The 14,469-nt window shown below is 44.8% G+C and overlaps 1 protein-coding gene across 2 annotated transcripts in view; it reads left to right on the top strand.

Moving 5' to 3' along the window:
- fbxl17 (F-box and leucine-rich repeat protein 17) overlaps positions 1-14,199 on the top strand; it is a 280,850-nt gene extending 266,651 nt beyond the window's left edge. Inside the window, exons 11-12 of one of the 2 annotated variants that reach the window (XR_008570043.1) lie at positions 53-3,961; positions 5,358-14,199. Coding sequence is in view for 1 of the 2 variants with exons in the window: in XM_054773275.1 (XP_054629250.1) it covers positions 53-190 (138 nt within the window). In the remaining variant the exon portion in view is untranslated. Of the gene's footprint in view, positions 1-52 lie in introns of both variants that reach the window. The other variant, XM_054773275.1, reaches the window with a different exon arrangement.
- The last annotated feature ends 270 nt before the right edge of the window (positions 14,200-14,469 follow it).

Genomic DNA, 14,469 nt, shown 5'->3' with positions numbered 1-14,469 from the left:
AGAGGATCATTTTAGTGTACGCTGTTGATGGCGACTCTCTGTGTTCTTGTAGGTGAATGAGGAGACGGTGGAGAGGTTGGTGGTCCAGTACCCTCACATCGTGTTCAGCACAGTGATGCAGGACTGCAAGAGAACCCTGGAGAGGGCTTATCAGATGGGCTGGAGCCCCAACGCTTCCAATGCCTCGTAGCTATGGCTGGATTACACACACGCACACACACATACACACACACACACAAATACATATGTATGTATGCACAAAAGGACCATTTATATTGCAAACATTGACACGTGTGCACCGCATTCTCAGCTCGGTTCTATTTGCGTTTCATTTGCTGTTCAAACACGCACGTGATCACCAGTCTACCATTAGGTTATAACCCAACGAAAGCCGATACGTTTGTCATCATCCAGTCCAAAAGCAACAGTACGCTGCTCCTTTTTACTTGAGTGTGTCAAGTCGTTGTGGTATTTACTACAGCGGAGGAAAGAACACCAACATCGGTAGACTGCAGTGGACGCAGAGATGAACGATAACAACGGCAATCTCGAAGAGAACAATCTACACACACCATCCCGCCAAAGTCCTTTGAGGCGTTCATTTCCTCCAAGGCGACGCCCACTGGAGACGAAGACCACGACGACACCACCGACTTCTGCGCTCCCGTGAGGGTCTTGGGACAAATGTGCGATGTTTATCTTGACTTTCTTGCTTGTGCGGTATCATGTTAAGGGATTTGTGGATTTCTGTGTGTGTTTAGATCTTTTGTAAATGTTGTCGTGGTGGCACACACACACACACACACACACACGCACCCACACACCCACACAAGATTGGCTCCAGTTGTGGTCCACCCCCTGTCCCCTCCCTTTTGCAACGGAATAGCAGGAAACCACATTGATTATGTGTCTAAAAAGTGCATGATTAGATTGAGATTGGCATCTGATTTAGTGACTGAAAAAAGATCTCAAATTGGAATGAGCATCTGCATGATATCAGAGCAATACTTTTTTTTCCCATTGCATTGCTGGAAAAAGAAGATGCCTTTACTGAAACATCATCCAAAATCATGACAGTGGAGCCTCGAAGGTCGAACAACACAACAATACATTTTTTGGATTGTCACAGCAGGAAATAATGGGATTACAGATCATCTGTTCCAGTGTCAAACTGTCACCCTCATTACTTACACTAAATGTGGAGCAGGCGGTGTTTTCATTTCATGCTTTAAAAAGACGTTAAGATGGGTATGATCATTGAGGAATTTGAATTCCGTCAATTTTGTGGAATTGATTGACCGATCGCGTGTTGAAGAAATGTTGTCAAAATGGAGCTGTCTATCACACATACACACACACACATACACACACACACACACACGGTATATTCAGTACAGGCCAAAAGTGTGGACACACACAATACAACCGCAATGGTCCCAACCCCATTAATAAGGCAAGACATCCCACTACGTAACCCTGACAAGGCACACCTGTGGAGTGAAAACCATTTCAGGTGACGACCTCGTGAAGCTCATTGACAGAACACCAGGGGTTTGCAGCGCTGTCACAAAAGAATTCTGAGACAAAATATATGCCTAAGACATATTTAGACTTATTTCACAGGTTTTTTGTCAAGTACGTAATTCCACGTGTTCGTTCATATATATATATATATATATATATATATATATATATATATATATATATATTATACCTGTAAATATATTTTGGAAACTTAATTGTCAATGTGTATACTAGTCATAGTTTATAAAGATATATTAACGGATTCTTAATTTAGCAAAATGTATAAACCGGTACATATAATAATAAAATAATATATATATAATCTTTTATTAGTTGAAACTTATTGAATATACTAATAATAGTAGCCATTGTAATAGTCATTTATTTGTAATTTCCCAACATGTCTATACATATAATATGAATTTTCCAACATTTATATGAACATATTTTTCTTCCTCTTTCATCTTAGTGAGTCAAGGAAATTGTATAAATTTCCATCCCTATTTTGTTTGTTTTCTTATCATCGATGCCGACCTGTTGTCGCCATATTTGACTGAATGGCCAAGACGGTTGTGTACCACTTTAGCCACGCCATAATAACTTACATCTCCAGTTCCACAATTGTGATCCCTTTTTGTTTTTTCTTCTTTCCAGTCTTTTGGTGACATCACAAAAATGCAAAAAATAGCCCCCCCCAAAAAAAGCAAAACACCGTGCGTCTTTAATCATCTGGTTGTTCACTTCCAGTATTGCAGATATTCTCACAAAACAACTTCCCAGGCGTATATTTCCGTGTAGTTTTCGACCTTAGAGGTTCTACTGCATTGACCAAAAGCACTGTAACGGAAATAAAACCCTTAGCATGAGATTTTACACTCATTTTCAGGTCAAGACCTAGAAATGTGGTTCCTGCCTCGGACCCAACCTGACAAAAAAAACATTGTGCGTCACCATGTATTCATGAAGTGTTACTTCCTACAAAGGTGGTGAACTTAGGAAACCCTGCCTTGGCGGATGGATGCCACCTAATCAGTCACACGAAATAAATATGTATCTTCTCTTATTTTATCATATTCCCATTGTATGCCCTGATATATTCATATCCATATACAGTATTTGGGATTTACGTAGCCTTATATTGATTTTGAGCATATACTTGTAACGTTAGCTATGTAGCAGTTGACAGAGGGATTTCTTCGTCATAGAGATCATGAAGCAGAAGTTGGACGTAGCGGAGCGTTGATCATGAGCCATCAGCATGTAGAGTGCAGACAAGCACAGGGTCTTTTTCTACGCCTTCAGCCTCCTCCCAGACTAGTCGCCCGGCTCGGAACAATAGCTTCTTTTGGACGATACTAATGTACAGTACAATGTCGTTTGAGTACAGCAAGACTTTATACGGCTTAAGAAGATTTCACACAAGTAAAAAGTTGATTTTCCCCTTGTCAGGATTTGTAGACGTTCCCAGACAGGGGGGCCGCTTTCACCGTCTGTTTTTGTTCTTTTCTAATCCCCCGTACACACGTTCTCCTCTCTCTGCTAGATGTTGACATACTTGATTCTTGATTTGTTAAGGCAAGCGTAAATGACTGCATTTACATAAAGATGAATAAAACACTACAACTTCAAGCTTTGGCTCGCTTTCTTTTATACGTGCGTGAAATTGAGGCGGCACGGAATATCTAAAACAGCAGGGAAACGTTTTTTGGGGGGGGGTTTCACTTTGAGTTTTCATAAAAGTGGAGACGGCTCTTGGCTGCAAGCCTTCGTCTGACTCGTTGTTACTTCAATGACATTTCTAGACCATAATGAGTATGATGGTCAACATGGTAACATTAGCAACCAGCAAGGATTGCACATGCTAGCGGATGAAATGCAAATAAGGATGCTAACACGTTGCTCGTCACATCCAAAGGTCACTGAATGTACAAATGGGACATAGTTTAGGTGTTGTTAGAAATAAACATGTCTTCCTCAGATACAAGAAATCTTCGTTTTTCCACTTTGTGTTTATTTGCGACTCAGCTCACTGATGGTCCATGTTCTTTTCGAACAGGCACAAACCTTTCCCAGATTATTCCTGTTAAAATACCCATACTATTATAGTATGTTTCAACAATTTTAAATGCATATCAGAGGTCCCAAAATATTATATTTTATATTACAGTTGTCCATCGCAGTTTGAACATCGCGCCCTCTCTCTATCGTGGACTTTTAAAAATGTATTATTGAATAAATAGTCGCTGTTTTGTGGTTGACTATATCCTATTGTTAATCAAAAAACATTGAAAGACAAGTTATGTTTTGTATTCTGGTCACTAGGCGTCAATAATGTTACCTTGATGAGACATGACCTTGGATGACATGACCTTAGCACTGCGTGGAGTCAGCCGTGGCAGAGTGGAAAAACTAAGTTCTCCCATTTCTTGTGGAAGTGGTAAGTTTTCAGCTTCTTACATTGTTGTTCTTCCCCACTCCTTTTGAAACCCTATCATAAGTTTAGAATCAAGAAATTGAAGGCTAACTAGTTAGTTCGGTAGCATGTTATGCTTAAAGCGGCGGCCGTCTCGTATGTCTTTGCAGTGATCCCATAGCCTGCGCAATGTGATGTAAAAAAATAATAATAATAGGAGTGTAGGTGACTATAGGGATTTTAATTTTATCTCTACAGGGTTCTAACACCGTAAAACCCTTATTTAGAAAGTCATAAAGAGGTTTTCTATACTCAAACTACAAAAATAGTCTTCTCTCTAATTCATTTATCATTATACTGAAAGTGTTTTGTGCAAAATCTAGCCTCGATTCTGGAATTTAGACAGTTTAAAAGTGCTTTTAGTAATCCCTACTGCGAACACGCTGTTTTGTGTGTCTGTAGCTTTAACGCTAACGTGCTGCGTTGACAAAGTGTGTGGCTTTTGTGCCCTTTATCCACTTTTACATATGCAACAGTATAAGACTGAGGAGTGAAACGGGAGGACACCAATATGAGCAACACTGTAGCTACTGTATGTGAGCTACAGTGCTGACAGTCACAATTTAACAGCGACATCATGCTAGGTTAGCCTGTTCGCTGAAGAAAATCAAAACAATCAAACGTACTTCTCCTATGTCTGGAGCTGATTGACAAAAGCCTGTTTTATGAACAAAGCTGCCCTCCGTGGTGGGTGTAAGTACTGTATACACGGGGTGGGTCCGAGGTGGTGTCATGTCTAAGACGAAGGAGTTTTGACCTTCATAACCTCATGAAAACCCACAACTTCAAAAGTGAGCGTCTCTTTCTTGGTGAGAAGGGAGGGAGACGAAATCTTTTCCTCACATTAGAACACCATGAACTCAGTTTTGCATAATTGAACATGTTAAGAATGTTGTCTTTGAAACCTATGGAGCTTCATGTAAATAACAGAGGGTCTTATTGTGGTCGTAAAGTGTTGAAATGATGTCTGGGGAACGACGATCGTGTTTACTGATGCTACTTTTAGTTTGAGCTGCCAGGACAGCCTTGCATGGCGTCAATCAACGTGTCATTTTAGGTCCAGCACTGAGGTAAGTCAAGCGTCGTTAAATGCAGTCTATGTGATAATGCTGTAATATCAGTCAAGATTTGTTTCCCAGTGCTTGTGCAGAAAGAAAAACCCTCTCCTTCAATGGCTTGTCCGTTCATTAGCCGTGACAAGGAGAGACATGAATAATTTGCCTTTTGGCTTTGGCTCCTCTACATCTGTTTAAGGCCTTCTCATTTCACAACGACACCACTTTTTAATGTCTTGGCTACAAATGAGCTGATCTCCTCCGCACCACATTTCCCATTTCTCTCTCTGGGGTAAATTATGCAGCCTGGTGAATTTTAATGCCGCCAATTAGCCCCTCTGCAAATGTGAGTGTATGCCATCGATTCCCCCGCTGATTGAGGTGGATTCCATCAATGCTTCGCACTCCTCGGACTTCTGCAATATTCATCAAGGTGGAAAGGAGGCGTTGGGTTGAGAGACTGCCCTCTGGAACGGAGAAAAGACGCTACATGGTGAGGTTGCTGCAAACGGGAGTGTGTAATTAAGATGTGTAAATATTCATGCGGCCGTAATACATTTTTAATGAGGTGCTGGGAAGAACTGACACTGACCATGCAGGGCGTTATTACATTGGACCTGCAAGGACATCTTTGGAGTTTGGGGGATCAAATCATTGCTGACAGGATCCCACCAAATACCATATTGACCTGAATATAAGACGCGATGTTTTTGCTAAAGGAAAGTCTACAAACCAACAGGTGCTCTGTCTTCTCCTCTTGCAAGTCAGCGCTTTTCTTCCACTCACTCACACAAAGACGCAACCGGGCCCGTTGGAAGAATGTCACTCAAAGGTTGTTAGCAAACAACAGAGGAGGAGTCATGATGCTATTTTTATCAACTCCTGGTGACAAGTGAAGCAGAGTCTTCAACCAGTGTACAGCAGCTAACAAATGAGATGTTTTATGTTTTATTGTAATTTACCAGTGTTTTTTTTCACTGATTTTGAAAACATGGGTCTTGAAGGAGAGGGAAGTGGACATCTTTTCTTCCGCTTATCCGGGTCCAGGTCGCGGGGGCAGCAGTCTCAGTAGGGAAGTCCAGGCTTCCCGGTCACCCGGCCACAGCTTCCAGTTCCACCGGGAGGACACCAAGGCCAGCTGTGAGACATAATCCCTCCATCGTGTCCTAGGTCTGTCACGGGGTCTTCTCCCGACTGGGCATGCCTGGAACACCTCACCAGGGAGGTGTCCAGGAAGCATCTGTATTAGAGGCTGGAGCCACCTCAACTGGCACCTCCTGATGCGAAGGAGCAGCGGCTCTACTCTGAGCTCCTAAGGGATGACTAAGCTCCTCATCCTATCTCTTATACTCTGTCGATCAATAATGGAAGGTCCTGCAACAGGTAGTCAAAGACAAATTTGCCGTTGAGCGGTTTGTTTTTTCTCTCCACCGTTGCTAACGGGATGTTTTCTACCCCAGGGTATTCACCAGGCTTGTCCCAAGTCTGTCCTGGCTGCTCCCAACCTCCCAAGGTGGAATATTGGTGGAGCGACGATACGATACGATACGATACGATACGATACGATACGATACAAGGGAAAAGCGAATGAATCCCGACTTGAACCAACTGTGTAAAAGGGGCGGATGATGCATGGCCGTGTGTCCCAAAAGAGATTTCTGTAAACTGTTTGGACAAACGTCTTGGGATTAATTAATCAGGCCGTTGGCCTGCGGCCGCTTTAGTCTTCATCCTTCTCAAGACATTTCGGACTATTCTTCCAACTTTGTGTAGGAGGAGTTTTGGGAAGTTTCCCAAGGCAAAAAGCAAGGTTCGTTACTGGATACTTGGATGACTTTGGTTGGTGTGGAAGACCTGACAGAGACCTGACCTCAACCCCCGTTAAACACCTTTGAAAGCAAGTACAACACAAAGAATAAAAATTCCCATAGATGCGCTCCAAAATGTTGAGAAACTCGTCCCAGAGTAATGGAGGAACTCCAGACTGTCTTCCAGATGTTTTTTGTCCATAATGAGAACCTGCGTGGAAGACATGATAATTGATCTTCCCAGTTTTATCCCATTCATCTTCCTCTCATACGTTTCATCAGCAGTTCTCATATTGCATCCCCTTCCTCATGTTACCTTCCTGTTCCTCATGGTTCTTCTGCAAGGGTCCGTTCATCCTTTTCACTCCACACCGACTGCGCTTTCCTCTGGCAGCTCCTCCACAGCTTTCCCCCTTTACCCAATCCCAACGCAGATTCTTCATCTCCTTTGGAAATTATGCTTAGAGAGCCTCGATATTTCGGCATATAAAGGAAGAATCATTCCTGTCCATCATCATACACAGTTCTCACCCCCACTCCCCAGAGGACAATGCACATTGGGCAAAGTGCAGTATGTGGAGTAGTGAAGATATTAATGGGTTGACTTTGTAACTGATGCGGCAAGAACCGACCCTGAGAAGATATTCATGACTCCAAAGGAACCTGTGCAGTTCTGGCACTTGAGGGGGACCCACAGAGTGGGTTTGAATTACGTCAGTTGGTTTGTTTTCTTATATATGTGCCCCGTGGTCGACTGCTGAGCACTCCAAATTTTGAAGTATGGAGCTTGGACCTCTTTGTGTGGACTTTTCATGTTCTCCTCATGCCTGGGTTTTTTCCGGATGTTTCGGCTTCCTCACGCAGTCCAACAACATGCATGTTGTAGATCATGCAGGTTAATTGGAGACTCTAAATTGTCCTTAGGTGTGAATGTGAGTGTGAATGGTTGTTTGTCTATACGTGCCTTGTGATTGCCTGGCGACCAGTCCAGGGTGTAGCTCGCCGTCAGCGAGGATAGGCCATTCCCGCCGTATAACAAGCATTTTAACCAGGCGCTGCATCTGGAAATTGGACTGAACATAATGGAGTGGAGCCTGAACCGGAAGCTACAATAAAGCCAGCATTCCACGCTCATAAAGATAAAAAAATAAATGAGATTTGTTAATCCACTAAAAATGTTGATGTAATAAGCTGTGGCCGCCTGGACAGAATGTTAGAATGTGTTGGCAAGGATAATGAAGTCCCTCCGACTCTGCATGGAACGCCTCCGTGTAGATGTTGTCTCTTCCGCTCTAACAGGAGTTAATTGCAGCATTTAGGGCGGAGCTGGGCCGAGCTTCTTCGCAGCAAAGGTTAATTAGAAACGGACAAAGCAAAAGGATGTCCGCATTTCTTTTTCCTGGCGAAAAATGAGACAGACTCAGTGATTGGACAGGAAGAGGAACAATTTCTCTCTACAACGATCCTCATTTCCATGCACGCTCGGCCGTTGATATGCAGATGTGGCGAGCGGATGACATTTAAAAAGTACTTAATTGTGCAAATCTTTGTTTTACACCAGAAAGGTCAGGGATAGGGACAATTTCATCATCCAGTGAACCCTCCCTCCCACACGCCCTCCAGCCCCCTTCCTTCCATGGCTGGCCATGGCTTTTGAAAGTGTTTCATGAATATTTAGAAGCACAAACTGTTTGAAAAACGTATTTGAATCCAATTCCTAAGTGCATAAATCAAATAAAGTATCTATTGGGAATTCATTGGCTATCTTTTCTCTGCTAATACGGTTTGGAAAACAGGATGAAGCTGAATTCTGCGGGTTAGCTCCTGACGTGAATGCCGACGAGCGTGCACCCGGTATTGAAGATTCAGCAGGTGCACAGATTGGAAATTTTACACCTGGTTTCTCCTGAATAGCACAAATGGGTCTATAATTGCTCCATTTCATCACTCCCCCACCCTCCACCCCCACCCGGCTTGATGACATTAAGGAGAGCTTGTTTTGAGAACAGAATACATCCGAGCGGGGATTTGAGCTGTGGGATATTTTGGGATACTTTACATTGTACGTCGCTGTAAAAAACACACACGGTAGCTCACATAGCTAAGTACACTCATCACATTTCATTCACGGTATCATTAAAAAATGTATTATTGTATTGTATTATTATTATAAATGTATTATATGGTAGCATTGAGGGGAGTTGCTGCCGGTGTGCCCAGCATGCCTTGTGGCTGCTGTGTCTTCACTTGTGTTGCAAGCTATTTAGACAATGATGGTTGAGTCATTTGCCGTGGATAGTCAATTAATACTGCTATACCAGCTGTACACTAACTACTCAAAAGTATCTTCAATTCTAAAAATATATATAGAACAAAAATGCTTGCTGAAATGTGAGGTGCGTACTCAATTTTGTCAGGAACTGTATCTCCAGTCTTGTCACGTTTTTGGTTTCTATGCAAAACACGAAGAACAACTCGGCCCCAAGACAAAACACATTTTTCCAGATTTGGAGATACATGTTTTTCATTACTCATTGCTCAATAAGGTTCGACATGTCATTCAGCTGACGACTTTTTGGATCTTACATCCTCCCGCGTGTGGTTTTCATCCGGGCCTGTTCAGGAGCTACAGATGGTCGGGTCGAGGCCCCAGCGGTGTTCTGGGGGTCTCCCGGCCCAACTGCTCTGACATGTCAGACATGCTGGTATGCCTCGTCACTCCCCACTTCTCCAGCGTAACAAAGGTTTTCGGCCAGCTCCCCTCTGGAGCGACAGGCCCAAGTGGCTTGCAGGGACGTGAGGCGTGACGGAGCCCCAGCCTCAAGGCCAAGCGTGTGTGCGCCCCCTCCTCCTCAGAACCCCCTTTCAAAGCCCCCACAAACTACCTCCCCTTTCCTTCCTTTCTCCGGTCCTAGTGTCCATTTAATCCCCCTTCAATTCCATCTCTCCACACTCAAAGCCTCCAATCGACCCTGCTCCCTCCTTCACAACACATTCCACTTTTCATTTGCCTCCCACAATTCCTAGCTGCTTACCTTCCTTGGATCCCCCCCTACCTTGCTTTCTGTCCAGGGGTGTGTATTTCACACCCTGCTGGCTGGACAGGCTGAGGGTGATTTCCCAAGGTGCTGTGGTGATGTCACAACAGCCAGGATGTGGACATGAATATCAGTTCATCTTCATATTTAGAGGCGGTGAATTAACAAGTCATATAATGCTTGCTGCTCTTTCCTCTGACCTGTGCAATAATGAGGCGCATTGCTACGCTGCTTTATGGCTTATGTTGGACACATTATGACACCAGAGGGGCTGATGTGCGCAAAGCCAGACAAAATGACAACGATCCAACTGTGCGTCATGTGAAAAATTGTGCATTCAGTCAACCCAGCATGCAAGCCAGGGCAATTGTTTCCCTCTGTACAGACTTAGCAGGGGTGTCCAATGTCTGGCACGGGGGGGGGGGATTTGTGGCCCACAGCTTGTTTATAGGGACGCTGTTTTATGCTGCCGATTCCGTTACAGATCATCCATGAGTGAGATCGCACATTTTTCAATTGATTTATGATTTGTGGTATTGGTCAGCGGTGCAGTAAGACAATTCCAAGGCCCCCTGGCAAATAGGTAATTATGAAAAAATAAACATTTGGGCGGATTGGGGTTTTTTCTGGCCTTTATTTGTGTGAAACAATTTTTATACTATTAATCACAAACTGGAATTGAATTTGATGCAGTGTTTTGGAGTTTTACATGGGAAATAACAACATTAACAGAATAAATCCAGTGTCCGGGTTACAGGGGTCTCCAGCTTGCATCACTATTAGAGCTCTGTGACTAGCAACATCGCAATTGTACACGACTTTATTGACCAAGCAGATCTCCACTCAGTGCAGCCATCGTCTTTATGCTATTTTGTGCTCACTTGTCATTATACTGAGATCTTGTCTAAATGATACGTGGATGGTGGGAACTACTTTTTCTTCCGCCTGGGTAAGTGCGTAATGCATAAGCGCAGCGGCGCACTGCTTAAGCCACGTTTACACTTGCACGCATTTCCTCCCCGCAGTGTGGCAGCGTGCCAATGCGTACATTGGTCGTAAACAGGTGTGAAATATGTGTAAACTGTGCTTGAAATGTTTAATGTTTTTGAGGCATGCATAATTTCCTTGAACTAGTTGCGAACGCACCGCGACCAACGCCTAAACAATGTGGGCAGTGCATATCGAAGTGTGTCTCAGCGTGTCCCATTCACATGAATGGGTTAACTTTTCTACCACCTCTTGGAGTAAGTTGGGGGGAATTCACAAGTAATTACTGTAGCCCCTTGGATCATCTCTGGGAATTTCTGTTAATAAGTCATCATAATGCCCAAAATGATGTCTTCTAGTCAACAATTCCCTTTACCACACTGTCCATGCCTCCTTTTTTCTATTTTATGCCTCCTTCCTGCTCTTTCTGCATTGTCTTGTCTGCAGCTGCAAGATAATATAGACTTAGCTTTCTTTTCTACAATGAGAATTTCGTCTTTTAACATTTTGTCGGCTCGGGGTGATGCCCGCTGTTGTGTGGCGTCACGAGGGACACAGCCGGACCAAATAATGCCAACACTGCTTCACGAATGCAGGAAGTGGTAGTGACAATGCACACCCCATGCAGGAGCAATGCACGTGGCGTGTACTATTGTCGTGCACTAGACGTAAACAGTACTTGACAAGGTGTAAATACTTTGTGCAGGAGTGTTGTCTTTTTATGCCAATGCGCCCCAATTTTCGTTCACGGATTGTGTGCCTAGTGCATAATTTATGCATAAACAGAATGTAAACAGTGCGCAAACTAGTCTTTGTGCTTTTCAGCCATGCCATAAGTAAATAAATAAATGACACGCATGGCCAAATTGCGCGACACTGCGGGGGCAAAATCCCTGCAAGTGTAAACAGCACTTTAGTCAGTCAGTTTCAGTCTGTTCAAACGATGGCCGATCGTAGTGGAGACGTATGAATTACTTTTCATTCTTATAGTAGTTCTTAATAATTAATCATTTATCTTAATGGCTTTATTAAGTTACTTCTTTCCTCTTTGTTTAAAATCACATATTTTATATCATTTTGTCCTCTGTTTTTAGCTTGGCTATATTGTAAATGACGCCGCTACTCAATATACTTCAGTTTAAAATAAATAAATAAAGAACTGAGGGCTATAAAATACTTTTTGGAATTGAGCAGACACATTAGGTGTATTTGCACAAAGTATTGGCTTGGGAAGGAAATCACTGGTATCGCACATCACTATAACGACCTTTGAGACACAATGGATTCTAGTGGGTCTCTCGAGGGCACTGGTGTGTGTGAGTGACAAGAAGAAAAGCACTGACTCGCTTGGGTTAAGTCGTATGGCACCACCGTTGGTTTGCATGTATACATTTGTACAAGTGTTTTTTTTTTTTTTTTTTTTTTACCCCTGTCCTGTCCAGCCTTTAAAGCAGATAGAATTGTATACCTAAATGCCGTCAAGTGCTCAACAGATTTACTCTGCCAGAGAGAAGTGTGATATACACTTCCCCTGTCATACAAAATTTATTCGACCTTGATGCTTGTTATAAAGCAAATTTGGAGCGACCGGACCGGAGCAGGAGGGGACAGAGAAGAAGAGAAAAGGAAACGGGGGGGGGGGGGACAAAAACAAAAAAAAGAGAGACAAGGACAACAGCAGCAACAACAACAATTGTGACAGAACAACAGAAACATACAGAACGACATCAGCAAATAAATGTCCGTGACAACTATAAAGACGAACAAGAATAAAGGACAAATCAATATCAACAACCACAATGACAAAGCTGTCAATGACAATCAGACATAATAGCAGTCATGAAACGATGAACTATGACAGTGATCACAATGACAATACTGCATTGAAACAGTCGCACACAATAGCAGTCATGAAATGATGAATTATGATAGTGATCACCATGATAATACCGCATTGAAACAGTCACACATAACTGTAGTAATGAAATGATTATCCATGATAGTGAATAGAATCAAAGTTACTGTAATGCACATCATTGTAAAAAAAAAAAAATACATATACACACATATATACATACATACACATACATATATATATATATATACACATATATACCGCACATACACACATATATATATATAGTCATACTGCTGATATCACCGTCGCTGTAATAAAACCAACAACATAATAACACCCTGGTTAACTCAGTGAGTAATGTGGGGAAGTACGTATGTACTGTGAGTGTGCATATGTACAGGTATCTCTGTATGTAAGGAAGACTTCATATATATATAAAGGTGCAGGAATGTGTGGGCGTGTGATTGTCACTGAGAGTGCATGAAAGGAAAGGGGCCGCCTTCCACCTCCCAGAGAGCCCCGCCCCAAATAGCAAGGCCGGGCCCCGGCCGCCAGAAGGCCACCAGGCCCATAGGGGCAGGCAGCACAAAGATCAGTGCCCCAAGAGCCAGCCCAGAGAGCCCCCCCCCCCCGGGAAGACCAGTAAGGGGCCGAAGAGAGGTAATCCCAGCCAAGGACAGGGCGCCAGCGGGCCGGAGGACTGCCAACCCCTGAGACCAGCGAGAGATCACACCCCACAAAGGCAGACGGGTACCGGGGGCCACAAACCGGCAGGCCCAGAGACGCCTCCACAGCCGGAAAGAAGCCCGCCCGCGCCGGAAGCGCCAATTCCCGCCCACCGCCACCCCCACCCCCAGGGAGCGGAGCCCGGCCCGCCCCGGGCCAACCCCCGCCCGACCCCCGACACAGGGCCGCCCCGCCAAGGGATGCAGGAGGCACACCCTCCACCCACCCGGCAGAGGCACGGGCGGCAGAGATGTATCGCCCAGCACCTGAGCCCACGGAGCAAACCCCTGTATGCCCCCCCCTAAACTAAAATAAATAAATAAATAAAAATACACACACGCACGCACATACACACTCCTACGCACCCACACACACGCACATAAACACTCCTACGCACAAACACACCCCTATGCGCACGCTCATACACACTCTTACTTACTCAAGCGCGCACACACACACACACACACACACACACACACACACAGTGGTCGACTGCCCGACACCCGGAAGCCCCACCCTATCCCCCGTTGGTAACCCAAGGAGCAGCGGAGCCGGGGACCCCGGGGTCCCAGACATACGATCCAGAACCCAGGGGCGGAGAGCGCAGACCGCCGGGGAGCAGGAAGACACCCGGCCACACCCCCCCAGCGGTAGGACGCCGCCAGCGAGGCAGACAGGGGAGTCAGCGAGGAGGAGAGCGGGAAACTGAGCAGGCAGGCGGGAAAACGGGCGAGCAGCCAGGCGAACCACCACACAGCGCCAACCGACACCCGCGGGCCAGCAAACCCCGAAGAGAGAGCGGGAGCACCACACCCCAAGCCGCAGGGAGGCCAAGCACCAGAGCCGAGAAGGCGAGACCAGCAGCCGACCAGCCGACGGCCCCCACAAACCACCAGAAGCCAGACCAGCCACATGCCACCAGAGCCGACAGCGCACCACCCGCGCACCGGAGCCCCACCCCCGACAAGCCCACAGACAGACCGGGGGAGGCGAGGACACA

The sequence above is a fragment of the Dunckerocampus dactyliophorus genome, chromosome 4, assembly GCF_027744805.1.
Source record: "Dunckerocampus dactyliophorus isolate RoL2022-P2 chromosome 4, RoL_Ddac_1.1, whole genome shotgun sequence".
Lineage (NCBI taxonomy): Eukaryota > Metazoa > Chordata > Actinopteri > Syngnathiformes > Syngnathidae > Dunckerocampus > Dunckerocampus dactyliophorus.
The sequence above is the reverse complement of the archived record's forward strand: the minus strand, read 5'-3'. Positions and strand labels throughout refer to the sequence as shown.